At 46.8% G+C, this 16,426-nt stretch overlaps 1 protein-coding gene across 1 annotated transcript in view; it reads left to right on the top strand.

Moving 5' to 3' along the window:
- Positions 1 to 16,426, top strand: part of NUDCD3 (NudC domain containing 3) — a 72,728-nt gene continuing 56,302 nt past the window's right edge. The window contains exons 1-2 of the mRNA XM_022593088.2: positions 1 to 267; positions 5,844 to 6,136. Coding sequence (XP_022448796.1) covers positions 76 to 267; positions 5,844 to 6,136 — 485 coding nt within the window. The 5' untranslated portion in view covers positions 1 to 75. The remainder of the gene's footprint in view (positions 268 to 5,843; positions 6,137 to 16,426) is intronic.

Genomic DNA, 16,426 nt, shown 5'->3' with positions numbered 1-16,426 from the left:
CGCACCGGAAGTGGGCCCAGGCCGGCGTCCGGGCCGCGCCCGCAGTGAGTGAGCTTCCCTCCGGCCAGCGACGCCATGGAGCCCGGGGCGGCGGAGCTGTACGATCAGGCCCTGTTGGGCATCCTGCAGCACGTGGGCAACGTTCAGGACTTTCTGCGTGTGCTCTTCGGCTTCCTCTACCGCAAGACGGACTTCTACCGCCTGCTGCGCCACCCGTCGGATCGCATGGGCTTCCCGCCGGGGGCCGCGCAGGCTCTGGTGCTGCAGGTAATGCGCGGCCGGCGGGAAGCTCGGGGTCGGGGGAGGCCGTGGGAGCCCCGACCCCGACCCCAGCGAGCGCGACCCCGTAGTCCCCGACTCTCCGGGAGCCCAGACCCCTGTGAGCCCGCCGCTCCGTTCGCTGCCGGCCTCAGTTCATCCTCTGGCGCTGCCCCGGACCAGCCTCCTGGGGCCGCGGCTTCAGCCGACATGCTCTTGGGGTATCAGTTTACTCCTTCCGTGCGAGAGGGGCTGGCTCTCGAGCAGCCTGGTACGACCGGGTGCACTTGGATATCAGAAGTAGTACATAGACGCTCAGGGCCAGGGTTAGCTCCCGCAGCGTGTAACCCCCTTCGAGGTGCCAGGGCCTGCCAGTCAGAGAATGAAAATAGTGCAGGCTAGACGGGGGAACGGGCGGCAGCACGGACACCTGCACACCCCAGAACTGCGACGACTGGACGTGGAAGGGAGACTGATTGATGGGTGTGGTCCCCCTGTTCGAAGTGTGACTTTTCAGGTCAAAGACGGTCATAGTAGTACTTAATAAGTTTACATTTGAACATATATCTGTACATCCCAGGTTAAGTTTATTGTCTGTTTGAGGTGCTAGTAATACTTATTCACTGACGTTGACGGGGTACTTGGAATGTACTAACCAAGAGTTTATGTACTGAATGTATTTATACTCTCAGCTGCCAGAAGCATTGGAGATACACTGGTAATGCAGATGGTTAAATAATGGTCTCTCTCCTTGGGATACTTATGGTCTAGTTAAGGAGGTGAAATACAGTAACAGAGAGCTATGCAAGGCCAATTATGTGACAGAGCCCATTGGAAGGAAAGGAATAGAAATGATGGTTTGGAAATGGAGAAAAGTTTTATAGAGGAGGTGGGACTTTTTTTTTTTTAACATCTTTTTTGGAGTATAATTGCTTTACAATGTTGTGTTAGTTTTTGCTGTATAACAAAGTGAATCAGCTATATGTATACATATATCCCCATATCCCCTCCCTCCTGTGTCTCCCTCCCACCCTCCCTATCCCACCCCTCTAGGTGGTCACAAAGCACCGAGCTGATCTCCCCCTGCGATGCAGCTGCTTCCCACTAGCTCTCTATTTTACATTTGGTAGTGTATATACGTCAGTGCTACTCGAAGAGGTGGGACTTGGATGGGATTGAAAGACGGTACTCAGTCAAGCATTGAGCCTGTTTCTAGGAGCCTGAGAAGGTAGAAATGCTGGTGATAACCTCCTGCGGTTCTGTAGCGTTTTACAGTTTATGAAGTGATTTCAAATGTTCATCTTCTGAAGACTTTCTACAAGCTGCAGGTTGGTCAGGTATTTTCCTCAGTGCCTGCATGAAGAAACAGAAGTTTACAATGTTTAACTACCAAAGATAACATGGTCCGGTGAGGAGTGAGGGTGGTATTCAATTTCAAGACTTAAGGCTGTTCCTCACCCTTGTAGTTGTTAAGTGCCATCTGAGTGATCAGAGAGCTGTGTGTCAGAGATGGTTTTTAGGAGGCCCTTATGTCAGATTAATGCTTTCATGGAAGACTGTGAAATAGATAAGGTGGAATTTTATGTGGCAGATGAGGGTGCCAGTTCAGCAAGGTTAGGTGATTTGACGAAACTCATCATAGAGCTGGAACTCAAAACTTCATTTTTCGGATTCCAGATCTTTCTGTTCCTTTATTTAGCCAATCCATTGTAGGGTGGGAACACTTTTGTCTAGGGTGATCTTTTTTTTTTTTGCGGTACTCGGGCCTCTCACTGTTGTGACCTCTCCTGTTGCGGAGCACAGGCTCTAGACGCGCAGGTTCAGCGGCCATGGCTCACGGGGCCAGCCGCTCCGCGGCATGTGGGATCTTCCCGGACCGGGGCACAAACCCGCGTCCCCTGCATCGGCAGGCGGACTCTCAACCACTGCGCCACCAGGGAAGCCCCTGTCTAGGGTGATCTTTTGCAGAAAAGATGTAAAGGAGAAAGGAACATTTACTGAGCACCTAGTATGTACCAGTTGTTATGTAATTTACATTCTAGGATGTTATTTATTTCTAACACAACCTGAAAGGTTGGTCTTTTCCCTTGTTTTACAGGTGAACTGACAGAGGTAATTCATGTAAGACACCTACTATGTTTCAGACACCCTTAAGGTTAAGACTTGGTGAACAGTTTAATAAAGTGGAGGTGGAGAACAGGGCAGAGAGAGGGTTGGGATGGGCCAGAGGTGATCCAGGGTTTCAAACCTGGGCACTGTAATAATGATAATGCATTCACTGAACTGTCACCTGAGTTTAGGGGAAGAAGCTTAGTTGAATTGGAGATTGCAGGCAGAAGTCCCTTCCCACAGGCTGTTGAATTGTGGGGCTGGATTTTAAGGGAGGTAGAGGAGTCTGAGTGGTTTGAAGGAGAGGAACTGCAGGTGGAGGATAGCCCTTTGGGGAAGGATCACAGAGAAGGGATGGGAGACGGAAGAGGCTGCGTGAGTGGGAGGGGGATGGAGGGAAGTGGGCAGGGCAGTAAGTTTCAGGGAAACCAAGGGGGACAGTTTCCAGCAGACGGTTAGGAGGGGTGTAGTGCTTTTTTAAAGTGGTTCTGAATCATCAATATTGCCCAAGGAACTTTAAAAGAGCAGATATTCCCTGGGTATTTTGGTTGGGTAGATCAGGGTAAGTCCTGGGGAGCTGTTCTTTTATCCACAGAGGCATTTGGCAGTGGGGTGCTTGGGGGTCTCTTCAGAACTCAGGCAAAGAGGGTTTGGATGGGAGTATTGGGGTACTCTGTTCTGGAACCCAAAAGTTCTCCGTTGATATTTTGGGGTATGGGCTGTTGGTGAGGTTTAAGCCTTCTCAGACTTTTCCTGCTAATTCTTAGGGCTTGCACAGTCTGAATGTACAGCTTGCCAGACCCTCAGCAGGGAAGATGCATGTAGAAATTGTATTGCACTCCATGATTTATTAGTATGTTTTAAGAAAACAATGATTTTGAATGACGTTTCATTCGTATCAGTGGATCCTCTGTGTTTATTCTGGAGTCCAGTTTGGCAAGCTTAGAGGTCCCCCCATGAGAGTCAGGAAAGCTGGCTCTGTCTGTTCTGAGCTTGCTGGGAAGTCTTGGGAGAATCACTCTCCTCTCTGTCAGTTGAGAAGGTTGATTGGAGGTCAGGGACATCTCTTCCAGCTCCGCAGTCCAGGATTCTGAAATGAGTGCTGAGGTCAGTGGCGACATGAGAGGTGTAGCCAGGGGGCAGGCGGGGTGCTGAGTAAGCAGGGGCGGTGGGCGCCGCAGTGTAGTGAGGAACGTGAGGCCCAGGGTCCGAGGGAGGCCCCCGGCGTTTGGAGAGAGCCCTTGCTGTTGCTTGTTTTCTGGAGTTAAGATGAAGATGTGTGGCGTCAGGAGGATGAATGGCTCTGAGGGCAACGGGTCTGGTGTCCGGTGTCACTGACGTGAGTACAAGAGGAGTGAGTCAGGGGCTCAGGTTCTCTGAAGAAGTAGAGAGAGATATTGTTTCCAGTTTTTAGCCTTAGGGCTTTACTTATCTTCCTCTGCCTACATCTCCTTTCAGTGTTTGGTGTGTTTCCTGTATAATTTTTTACTTTCTTCTTTCACTGGCAGGACCTTGGGCAGGTTACCCTCTCCGAGCTTAGTTTTCCATTATCTTTGAAATGTCAGTGCTGTCTTCCTCACAGCGTTTTCACGAGGGTTTTGAGAGAATGTCTAAAAACATTGGCAGTTAGTAACTTCTTTGGCTCTGTCTTCCTGCCCAGTGCACGCAACAGTTATTGAGCACTTGTCTGCATTCTAGCCCTTTGGAAACTGACTCCTACACACGTTAAAACATTTTTATTTTATTAAGACTGTTTTTTAGAGTAGTTTTAGGTTCAGAGCGAAATGGAGGGGAAGGTACAGAGATTTCTCATGTCCCGACCCTGCCCACCCCCCCCCCCAGCGTCCCCTATACCAACAGCTGCCACCAGAGTGGTGCATTTCTTACAGTTGATGGACTTACATTGACATATCATAGTCACCTAAACCCACAGTTTACTTCAGGGTTCTCTCTTACTGTTCATTTTACGGGGCTTGGACAAATGTGTGATGGCATGTAATCCTCATTGTGGTACCACACGAAGTATTTTCACTCCCCTAAAAAAATCCTGTGCTCTCTACCTGCTGCCTCCCACCTCCCTCCCTGCATCCTCTGGCCACCACTGGTCTTTTTATTGTCTTTAAAATTTTGCCTTTTCCACAGTGTCATATAGTTGGAATCATACACTGTGTAGCCTTCTCAGATTGGTTTCTTTTCCTAATATGCGTTTAAGGTTCTTCCATGTTTTTTCATGGCTTAATAATAGCTCATTTCTTTCATCACAGAATAATATTCCATTGTCTGGATGTACCACAATTTGTTTATCCATTCACCTGCTGAAGGATATCGTGGTTGCTTCCAAGTTTTGGCAATTATGAATAAAGTTGCTATACACAATCCGTGTACAGGTTTTTGGGTGGACATATTTACAACTCCTTTGGGTAAATACCTTGGAGCGAGGTTGCTGGATTGAATGTAAGGGTCTTCTCCCACCCACTTTTCAAGGTGGATCTCCCAGCTTTCCTGTCTCTGGGAGGAGATACCATAGGATATATTTCCTGATGACCCTTCCTCCTGTCATTCCCTCTGGAAGGTGTGCCTTTCATTCAAGGTCTGATGCAGAGCGCCTTCTTCCAAGAAACTTCCTTAGCTCTCTTTCACCGGAAATGCTCATTTGCACCCTCATTCTGATGGCATCACATGTATTCATCACAGCCTCTTCCTGTCAGAGTTGTCACGTCTGGGTCTGTCCTGGCTGCACTTCAGGGTTATGTGCGCTCTTGAATGGTGCATACAAAAGGCCATTTTCTTGTGCACTTTTTGGATGGAGAGTCCCAGCACTTTTGTGGGTGTGACTGTGGCCCTGAAAAGATTAATGACTGATCCACACACCAGAAAATGGAGTTCTTCGAGGTTGGGAGCTGTCATTTGGATTTTGGGTGCCCCTTGCACATTGTAGGCACATCATGGATGTTTGTTGAATTCCCAGGCTAAGACCCGCACCTTCCCTCAGCCCATGCAGTATGGGAAGATAGCAGCAGTCCAGTGAGCCAGCTTGTATTTTGTGGATTGAAATTCAACTAATTCCCATCTTCTCTTCTTTCGTCTGAGTTGTTGGTGCCTTTACGGCTCTCAGTACCAGGACAGCGTGTTCTTTGCATTTCGAACAAGGCTCTCTGGGGCTATAAAAGTAATGACAGGTGAGACCATTTAGTTATGCATCATTTAGACTTGAAAGTTGGCCTCATAGGCGTGTAAATATTTTGAGCCTTGGCTTGTAAAGGTTTCACTTTCATTGATTTATAACTTCCCTTTAAAGATTGTTTTCCTAGCGGCATTTGTTGAAGTTGAAGTGCATTTCCATTTTGCCAATGGGAACATTTTTTTAGTCTACTGCTTTTTCATTCGTTATTTACCAGATTTTGCTGTATTTCTGCAGAATGTGTGGTACAGTACTGGGCGGATGAACTCATTGCAGGATTGCTGTTTGATTTTAGGTATTCAAAACCTTTGACCGCATGGCCCGTCAGGATGATGAAAAGAGGAGGAAGGAGCTGGAGGAGAAGATCAGGAGGAAGGAAGGGGAGGAGGCCGCGGCCGAGCAGGAGCCAGTCCCAGCTCCGGTTCAGGAGGTGGAGGTTGACTCCACCACAGACTCAGGCGGCCCTCAGGAGCCCCCCGGCCCGCAGGACGCCGTACAGGAAGTGGCCCACCGCGCCAGGGAGGCAGAGCCACCAGGAGCGGATGCTGGCGCTGCTGAAGTCCCGAGGAGCCCGCCAGCTCTTCCCAAGTAAGAATTTCTACTTTGTGGCTTCTTTCTTTTCTTTTCTTTTTTTCATCATGGTTTATGACAAGATTTTGAATATAGCTCCCTGTGCTATACAGTAGGGCCTTATTGGTTATCGATTTTATACATGGCAGTGTGTATCTGCTAATCCCAGACTCCTAACTTATCCCCACCTCCCTTTCCCCTTTGGTAACAATAAGTTTGTTTTCTGTGTCTGTGGGTCTGTTTCTGTTTTGTATATAAGTTCATTTGTATCTTCTTCTTTTTTTTTTTTTAAGATTCCATATAAGTGATATCATATATTTGTCTTTGTCCGGCTTACTTCACTTAGTGTGATAATTTCTAGGTCCATCCATGTTGCTGCAAATGGCATTATTTTGTTCTTTTTTATGGCTGAGTAGTATTCCATTGTGTGTGTGTGTGTGTGTGTGTGTGTGTGTATCTCACATCTTCATCCATTCATCTGTTGATGGACACTTATGTTGCTTCCATGTCTTGCCTATTGTAAATAGCGCTGTAGTGAACACTGGGGTGCATATATATTTTCAGATTAGAGTTTTCTCTGGGTATATGCCCAGGAGTGGGATTGCTGGATCATACGGTAACTCTATTTTTAGTTGTTTAAGGAACCTCCATACTGTTCTCCATAGTGGCTGCACCAATTTACATTCCCACTAGCAGTGCAAGAGGGTCCCTTTCCTCCACACCTTCTCCAGCATTTGTTATTTGTAGAGTTTTTAAATGATGGCCATTCTGACCTGTGTGAAGTGATACCTCATTGTAGTTTTGATTTGCATTTCTCTAACAATTAGCGATTTGAGCATCTTTTCACATGCCTGTTGGCCATCTGTATGTCTTCTTTGGAGAAACGTCTATTTAGGTCTTCTGCCCATTTTTCATTTGGGTTATTTGTTTTTTTATTATTGAGTTGTGTGAGTTATTTGTATATTTTGGGAATTAAGCCCTTGTTGGTTGCATTGTTCGCAAATATTTTCTCGCATTCCTTGGGTTGTCTTTTCGTTTTGTTTATGGTTTCCTTTGCTCTGAAGAAGCTTATAAGTTTGATTACGTCCTATTTGTTTATTTTGCTTTTGTTCCTTTTGCCTTGGGAGACTGACCTAAGGAAACATCGCTAGTTTTATGTCAGAGGTGGCCTCTTTCTTGCTTGACATCTGGTGGTTGGGTTTGTCCCTAAGTGGGTCTTACTTGGTAACACACTGACTCTATTTCAGCATTTAGTTAGCTCTTCATGTTTGCAAACTGCCTTACAGTGTGTAGGATGGGAGGTCAGCTGGTTTCGGTATTCTTCCTTTTTCTCTCTATAGGGTAAGGTAATAATCTGCCCACAGTCAAACAGCCAGTTGAGAGCTAGACCAGAGTTAGAGTGCTGGGCTCATAGAGTTATGCTTTCCCGTGAGACCTGCCGGTCTGTGTGTCTTGACTCTGTTTTTTCCCTGCAGGAGCAACTGCTGGGACATGGGCCCACAGTCCTCTTGGTCTGACGTACACCCGAAGAGGTTGTCTGGAATGGGGGTCTGCGGACCCAGAGTCCCCTCAGAGCCTGCCACTTAGTAAATGTATTACCTTGGGCAAGCTGCGTCACCTCTGTGTCTCAGTTTCCTCCTTTGTAAAGCGGAGGTGATGACAGCACCTCCCTCAGAGGCTGTTGTGAATATTGAATGAGCCGAGGGCCATGCAGCTGATGGGTGGTAGGGCTTCGACCAAGCCCTGTGCTGTACTTGTCCTCGCTTCTCAGGAGTTCTGCTTCCTGGTGCTTCCCTGCCTCTGTTTGGGTGAGAAGAGCTGATGCCTCCTTGTGTATGAGCTGTGGCAGTGTCTGAAAGACAGCATGCTGCTCCTGGCCTGCTCTGTTCTTAGGCGAATCTGCGCTCTTCCCTCTTTCATGGGACTGTTCCCTGCCCTCTCCTGGGTTTTCTCTCCCCCTTGGCCCTTCTCTGACTAAACTTCGCATCTCCCCTCTCCTTGCACTCTCCCTCTAACCTGTTTTGGGGACTCTTTGAATGTAGTTCCTAGTTAATGAAGCAAAGTGAACAACTTGGAGTGGCATAAAATGCGGAGTAGGGGGAAAATAAACTTTGTGGAGATAGGTTGGGGCAAGACTGCAGAGTCTCAAAGTCCAAGTTCGACTGCATGGCGGGTCGGTGCCCCTAACCCCCTGTTGTTCAAGGGGGGTTAACTGTACATGCAGAGAAAAAGCCCAGAAGGAAATACATTATGAATAGTGGTGGAATTGTGAGTGTTTTTCATTGCCATCGTTGCCCCTTACTGTATTTTCTAATTTTTCTACAATGAACTATACACTTTGCTTTACTAATTTTTTTGCATTCTTTTTATAATTTCTAAAAACTCTATTAAAAGAGGGGATTTGTTTTTAATTCCTGAATAATAGATTAGAATAGCTGCCTTGTTATCTTGTAGAGACCCTATTCTTTATTCTTGGACCAATGAGTTGTATTCCAGGTGAGTATCAGCGTTAGTTTTACTAGTCCTGCCGTGGTGTAAGCATAGACTGAAGACTTGGGTGTGTTCCAGGAAACCTTAGTTTGGTGCTGCAGGCTCAGCGCTTCCATGGACTGAACCTTCTCAGCCTTCAGGTATTCACTGGTTTTCTATGAACAAAACAAGAAATTGTGGTCCACATCTCTCTAGTTCCATCTGAAAGGCTGCTCTGTGGCAGATCTGAAATGGAACATGAAAGCCATCCTTATCTTTGTTGTAGCTTTTGTGGCCCCCCAAGTCCCTCCAGTCAGTGCCCAGAATTGCTTATCCTATAAGCTGTAGATCTGGGGGTTCTGTTAATTAAATAACGTAAGATAGTTGTTCTTCAGGTGACCACCAGAAGCACTGCCTTTGTGGGGCACCCTGTCCAAAAACCAGTTACATACCTAGAATCTGGGTCTGACGTCGCTGACTTGTGATTACTCCTGCTTGCTACCCATTTGCTGGTGGTTCTGCCCAGTATTAGGTAGTGGTGATGGCAACTTCGCTCCACCTACAGGCAAATCACACTTTGGAGTCAACCCCCTGTCCCCAGCCTAGGCCCTGCCAACCGTGGGTTAAAGTTTTTGAAGTGTACATTTTCATTTATACATAAAATAAAGTACAGATTTTTACACATAAAGCCACATGCCACCACCCTAGTGCTCAAAGTGCCCAGTTTTATTCCTTAGAGATGAGAGAATTTGGGTACACAAAAATTTCCTTGTCCATACAAGATAGCTTTGAGAGGTGCACATACTCTGCAAAGGAGCTTCACAGTTTATGAGTTATCCGTAGTGAAGATATTGTAAAAAGTGCTGCTTAGAGCCCCAGTGTTTATATTGTACTTGACCCAGTGATCTGTGCTCAAAGGACTTCTAGGGAGCTGGGAAGCTTTCAGAAATGCTGATGACATTACTAGTGCTGTGGAAGGAGAGAGGGATGCAAAACCAACAGCATCAACGTCCTAATCACTAAGTCGGGCACCTCTCAGAGCTGTTGGTGGGGTTTGCTTCTTGGGTTCCATCTGTGTCTGGTCCCGCTTCGGTGGCCATAGGTCCTGCAGTTTCCCTCTCGATCTGCAGGTGTCGCTGTAGGCAAAACAGTGATAACTGCATTTGCTTGTGCTGGGATGCACAAGCAAAATGTACAAAAGGCTGTGCCACCTCTGGCTTTTGCCCTTGTAAATCACAAACAGGATTCTTTAAAAAGAAGAAAAAGGAAAGAAAGTAGCACTGAGAGTAAATTACAGTTGGCCCTGAACAACACAACCTTGAACTGCACAGATCCACCTATACATGGATTTTTTCCCGTAGTAAACGCTACAATACCACAGAATCTGTGGTTGGTTGAATCGTGGATGTGGAACTGTGGATACAGAGGAGCCGCTCCTGCGCTGTCAGTGTTGAATGGTGGTACATGCCCTGAGTCCCTCCCGAGCTACCCCTCTGTCCTGCACAGGGAAGCAGACAGCAGGGCCTCGTGAGAAGGGGGTGTCATGGAACTACTTGATGTGTTGACCCATCTGGTGAAATCCTGGTAGAACAAGGGTGTGTTAGAAAGCTGCTCAGTGCTTTCTTTTATTTTGGGTGGCATGGCCTTTGTGTCCAGCTGTTACAGGGATCCATCTTGGGAAAGGGGTGGTGTAGTTTGGAAGAGAAGTTTCAGATTTCTAATAGTATCCTCAGCAGATGCTTCGTCTTCATCACGCCTGGTTCACTTGCCCCAAGCACAGCACTGTTCACGTTCTTCAGTGCTCTTGTCCACGCAGCAAGGCCTTCCAGCGCCTCTGTCCCTCTGCTCCCTGCCGCAGGTAACTGTGTCTCCTCTGAGCCTGGGTTTCATCTTACATCTGTTTATGGCTAGTTCTTACACCTTTCATTTTTGGGGCAGAGACTTACTCAGCCCCTCTCAGCTCCCAGCTGTGTGTTAGGTGAGCATCCGATGCGTGCTGAGTTCATTCCTTAGTGCCTCTCCTTTGGTTCTACTCACCCATGTCTCGTGATGTCTGTGGCTTAGATGTCCCTTAGGCAGGCTGTCACAAGAGCCAGAAGGGTGCTGCTCTCTGCTGGGGCATCCTTTCTGTGTGCAGTCATGCTGCCTGAGAGCTGGCTTCCTGGATTTGTCTCTAAATGGGGTCCTTCCTTTGTTGGTCCCTGCTTTTTCAGGTGCCCGTTGCAGGAGGCCCTTTGATAGAGTCACGTGGACATACCGGAATGCTACCCCAAATACCCACCCTGTTGGCTTATGGTGAAGATTGACTGAGGTCAGTGTGTAAGACCTGGTGAGCAGGATTCCTGGCGCATAGTGAGCCCTCAAGTAGGTACGAGCTGTTCTCAGTATTGCTTTTCTTAACTTAAACAAGAACAAACTGTTTTTCTTCCTCATTATGCTCAGTGTAGACTATTTGGAAAATAAAGATAAGTGTGTAAAGAAGAGAAAACATCCTACCACTCCCTATTAACTTTCTGGGATATTTCTACAGTTTTTTTATGCATATAAACGTGTGCGTGGGTGTGTTTGAACACACACACACACACACACACACACAACAAAGTATGCTTATAAAATTGTCTTACACTGTGGCTTCTGTTTTGCTGAACATTGTATGCTGAGCGTTTCCTGCATCCCTTTTGCTGATTTTGAATTCATGTTGTACACTCTTGAGTGTTGTGTGCCCAAGAGGTTCTTTTGCTCAGATGAGGTTGTTGGCTGTAATCATGCACTCAAGAGAATAGTAAACAGAAAGCCAGCAGTCCAGGGATGTCTGCCAGCTTTCCCCGACTGGGGCTCTGCTGGGCCTGCCGGCCTCAGGGTCTGTTTTCAGTCTCATCTGGTATAGAAGCTGTTCTTTCACCCAATTCGCCCTGAAACTGCCCCTTCTCTAAGGAACCTCAGGTGTAAGTGGCCTCAGGGATTTGATTTAAATCACAGATGAGGAAAGGTTGTTTGTTAGAAGTATTTTTTTTCCTCTAGAAGCATTGTGTTTTTGTTTTCATTTTGCAATTCATTTCTAGCTTATAGGCTTCATTTTTAGAAGAGGTTGGCCTGTATATCTTACAGCGATGACTTATGTTGAGTTGGTTGGATACTGAAGCCGGATGGTAAAAATGACCTGGCGTCCTAGCCTGTGAGAGTGAGCATGTTTTGGGGCCGGAGGAGGAGGCCAGTGAGACTCCCCCAGGGTACTCTTCCCCCTGGGAAGTGTGTACTTCCAGATGCCAGAGCCCAATCGGCTTCCTTTTAACAGATGGAGAAATGGAGATGAACAGTGGTGAAGTGCTTTGCTTGAAACCGTAGTTAGAAAGGAGGGCCAGAGTCATGGGGAGCTGAAGCAGTTCCCAGTGCGCTTAGAGGCCCAGACATGGGTATGTTTGCTTTGCTGTTGTTAAGAAAAAGGAACTATTACCAGAACTGTCTAAGAGATACTTTTCAAAACTAACACAACCAGTTTCTAATTGAATATTTTTCTATGTCACTAAAGAAGTATAACTTTTTATGCTAGCTTTTTTTTTTTTTTCCTATTGAAAAAAAGGTATATGCACCTTGTGGAAAATGTATTAGGTTGAATTTAAATACAAAGGTGAGTAGACAGAAGAATGCAGTGAATCCGCGTGTACTGACTGCCAACCCTGTGAAGTACACCCGGCCACTTCTCCCCTTCCTGTGTTACTCAGAAGCAAATTCTACCTCATCATTTCATCTGTAAATGTTTTCAACTGGTGTTTAAACTTCCAGTTTTCTCATAATGTCATAATTTTTTAAAAAAAGTTTACGTCTATAAGGCTCCAAGCACATATCACTTTGTAGCTGACTCTCTGTTTCTCTTGCTTTTATTCTCTCAATTTATTTGTTAAGAAAAAAATCAGGTTGTTGGTATGTTGAGTTTCCCACTCTCTGATTGTTACGTGGTGTAGTAAATTGGCAATTGGATTTAGGGTCAATACTTTTGGAAGTTATAAGCCTGTGTAATGAAAGTGAATTCTCCCTAAAGGCAGCCATTGTGTGTACTTTTGTAAAAGTTTTCTGTTTTATAAACTTTTTATTTTTCATATTTGTTTATGTATATCTTATCTTTTGTATACAATATGCTGTGTGTGGACTTCTAGTTACATCCCCCCGAGCAGCTGACAAGCAGCTAACAAGGAGGCAGTCTCCCTGTTGCCAGGTGCCATTTTTCCTGGTGTGCGTTGTATCTGTCCTCACATCTGTGGGGCTTTAAGATGCTGATTCCTGGGCCTGCCCCTGGAGATCAGATTTAACTGGCCCAGGTGCGACCATGTGTCAGGATTTTCAGAAGCTTCCCAGGTGACTCTGCCTGTAACCAAGAGTCAGACTTGACTACAGTCTTTCTCTCGACTCCCTCAGAGTTCTGTCCTGTGGATGTAGCGTCATTATTTAGTGAGTCTCCACAGGCAGTGTAATTAGGTTGTTTCCAATCTACTGCGGTCACAAATGATGCTGCAGTGACTGTGCTGTATGTGTTTCTTGGAACATGTGTATGAATATCTGTTGGACGAATTCCCAGAACAGGAATTACTGGGTCAAAGGGTATGAAGTGTGTAATTTTGATGGATGTTGCTAAAGTGGCCCCAGAGAGATTGTACCAGTTTGTTCTCTCACTGCCAGGCTGTCTGATGGTGGGTACCTGACCCACCCCAGGTGCCAGCCGGCATCCCTAACCCATTTCTTGGCTGCTCTTGCTTTTGCTTCATTGGTTTTATTTGAAATGCCATTCATTGTGACGTATGTTGGGTTCTGATTGGCTCTGTGTATGTTTCTGTGTTTTTTTCCTTTTCTATTCCATTTATTCATAGATACTAAACCATTTGTTCTATTTGTTTGCCAGTACCAAGCTGTTTTATTTACCATAGCTTCATTATGATACATTTTAATACTTGGTGGGACTAGTGTTTAATCCCTTGCCCCCAGACTTTTCTGGAAACTTTTTCCATGTGAAAAGTCTGTTGAAGTTTTCATTGGGAATACATTAAATTTATGTTTTGAATTAGAGAGAAATGACAGGTTTACATTATTGAGTCTTTCTGTCTAAGAACAGGGTATATTTTATTTATTCAAGTCTTGTTTTATGTTCTTCTGTAGAATTTTAATGTTTTTATTCAATAAGCCCTGTACACCGATACTGAATTCTCTATTTTCTGATAGTTTCTCTGTTGATTTTCTTGGATTTTCTAGGAATATAGACTCTTCAGTTTTTATTATAGTATTTTAGTGACAAGTATATTTAGTAATAAATACATTTTTAATATTTTGAATTTTAAATGTAACTTCATTTTTTTTCTCCTTCTCAAAATGTGTTGCCCCGAGCACCTGGAAGGATGGAGCTGACACTGGCTGCAGAGGGAAGGGGTCGCGGGCGGCTGGTTCTGAGGCTGGCAGGTTAGCCTTTGGCCACAGCGGGGTCTCTGGGGTCTGAGAAGCTGTGAGCCATGTAGGTGGAGTCCGAGGGGAGCAGGACTGGAGGTGGGAGTTTGAAAAACATCGGCATATCAGTGGGTTTAAAGGTACAGACTGGATGAGGTCACCGAGGCTGTGAGTGTAGATGGAGAAGAGGTCCAAGGATTGAGAGCCGGGGGGTCGTACATGAGGTGAGGGGCCGTCTGCCTAGGGGGCCAGGAGAACGGGGTGTGTGACCTGGGGGAGCAGGCCCGAGCAGGGCAACCAGGAGAGTGTCCTGTCACGCGGGAGGAGGCCAGTGGTGACACGCGCTGCACCGTCACATGCGCTGCTACTTCACCCTTCGCTTGCTCCGTGCAGCCGTCCAGCCCTGAAGTCCTCAGCTCGCTTGTCACCCCTTTCCTTTGGGATACACTCCTGACCTGTCCTCTGGTTTCTGTTTCTGCGGTTGGCTCACCTTGTGGCAGGTGATTCTCTGGCCTCTGGCTCAGACCGCACCCTTGTCTCTGGCCCCGGGTGGCGGCTCCCGTGTGTGTCCCCGTTTTTTTGTGTGTGTCTAGTTCTCTCACCGGGGAAGCCAGGAGGAGGGCAGTCGGCAGAAAGTGCAGCTTTTCTGTTACTGTGTGCACCTTGGTCTATTTATCTTGTCCACCGCGTGTCCAGTGCCTGGAACGTCCCTGGCGGCATAGTTGGCACTTAGTAACCAGCTGAGTGAGTGAGTGATTCAAATTAAAAGTCATGTGAAAAAATGATAAACCTTTGAATTTTAACATATCGAATGAATTCCATTATCCAGTAACATTGAGTTTTTCTTGAATTTTCATAGTTAGGGCTTTCACGTCTTCTGTGTACTGTTCATCCCTGTCTTCTTTTAGGGCAACTCAGTGTTCTGTAACCTCCCTAATTGAGTCCTGTGTGGTCATAGAGCCCTGAGGCCTCTATCGTTTCCCTGTCTCTGTACTGAAGGGCCAGGCACTCAGCTTCCCTAGTGGCGAAGAACCCTCTAGGGACAGAGCCCGGGACTGGGAGTCAAGAGCCCTGGTGTGAGCAGGCCTTGGGCCCTGTAGGCTGTACTGCAAGGGAGCCGGGAGCAGGCCTGAGTTGTTTTTTTTTTTTGCGGTACGCGGGCCTCTCACTGTTGTGGCCTCTCCTGTTGCGGTCCAGACATGGGAGCACAGGCTCCGGACGCGCAGGCTCAGCGGCCATGGCTCACGGGCCCAACCGCTCCACGGCATGTGGGATCTTCCCGGACCGGGGCACGAACCCGCGTCCCCTACATCGGCAGGCAGACTCTCAACCACTGCGCCACTAGGGAAGCCCGGCCTGAGTTTTTTGTCTCTTTTTCTTAAGCCAGGGAACCTGCCCTCCTGTGGGTAAGTGGAGTCCTGGGAAGGCCTCTGCGTACAACAGGTGAGGGCTCAGCAGTTGGCTGATGTAGGGCTGCGAGGCACGGGTGGCTTCATCTCCAGGCTCACTTTGAGAACCCCTGGAGTAGGACGTCTGGGATGACTCAGCTCTGAATCCTGCGTGTCTGGTTGGTTGTGAGCCTGGGTTCTGAGTATCTCTCGAGGGTCAGGTCCGTGGCTTCGACAATGTGATGGAATGGGGCCAGTCCTTAGCTGAGCAAGGGCCACCACGTGTTCTCGCATATAACCCTCAAGGTCTATTTATTTTGTGGTCTCTAAAGAAAACTTTCATTTTTAGATAATTAAGATCTGCCCCCAAAAGTTGCAAAAATCATGCACAGGACCCCATACATCCTTCTCCCAGCGTGCCAGATGTCTGTGCCTCCTGTAACCCGGGGCTGCTGTGAGCGCATCTGAAGACCTTGTTCCAGTTTCATCCATTGTTCCAGTAGTGTCCTTTCTCCCAGGCCAGCGTTGCATCCGTTGTCGTCACTGCATTATGGGCACGTCTCCTCAGTCTCCTCTGTCTGGCACAGTTTCTTAGTCTTGTCTCTCATGACCTTGACCCTTTCAAGGAGTACTGACTTCTTTTTTTCCTTGGTAGAATGTCTCTCAGTGTGGTTTTGTCTGATGTTTCCTTGTGACCGGCTAAGGCTGCCGCAGTGGCTGCTTTTCTTCTGTGCTAAAGAGTTACTATTTTCCCTTTTGTGATTAATAAGTGTCTTGTGTGGAGATACTTTGAGACTCTAAATATCTTGTTTCTTCTCATACTTTGCCCACTAATCTTAGCAACCATTGATTATTCTTGCCTGAATCAGTTATTGCTGTGGTGTCTGCCAAATTGCGATTTCCTGTTTATATCCTTCTTTCTACATTTATTAATTGGGATTATATTGCTAGGAATGGCTTTTCTTTCTCCTCCACTCACTCACTCATTCATGCACTTGTTTGTGTGTGTCATCGTGTCCTT

This window comes from Delphinapterus leucas, chromosome 9, assembly GCF_059928025.1.
Source record: "Delphinapterus leucas isolate spDelLeu-1000000601 "Yukka" chromosome 9, BTC_Dleu_Yukka2, whole genome shotgun sequence".
Taxonomy (NCBI): domain Eukaryota; kingdom Metazoa; phylum Chordata; class Mammalia; order Artiodactyla; family Monodontidae; genus Delphinapterus; species Delphinapterus leucas.
Note: the sequence above shows the minus strand (reverse complement) of the source record. Positions and strands in the feature narration are given on the sequence as shown.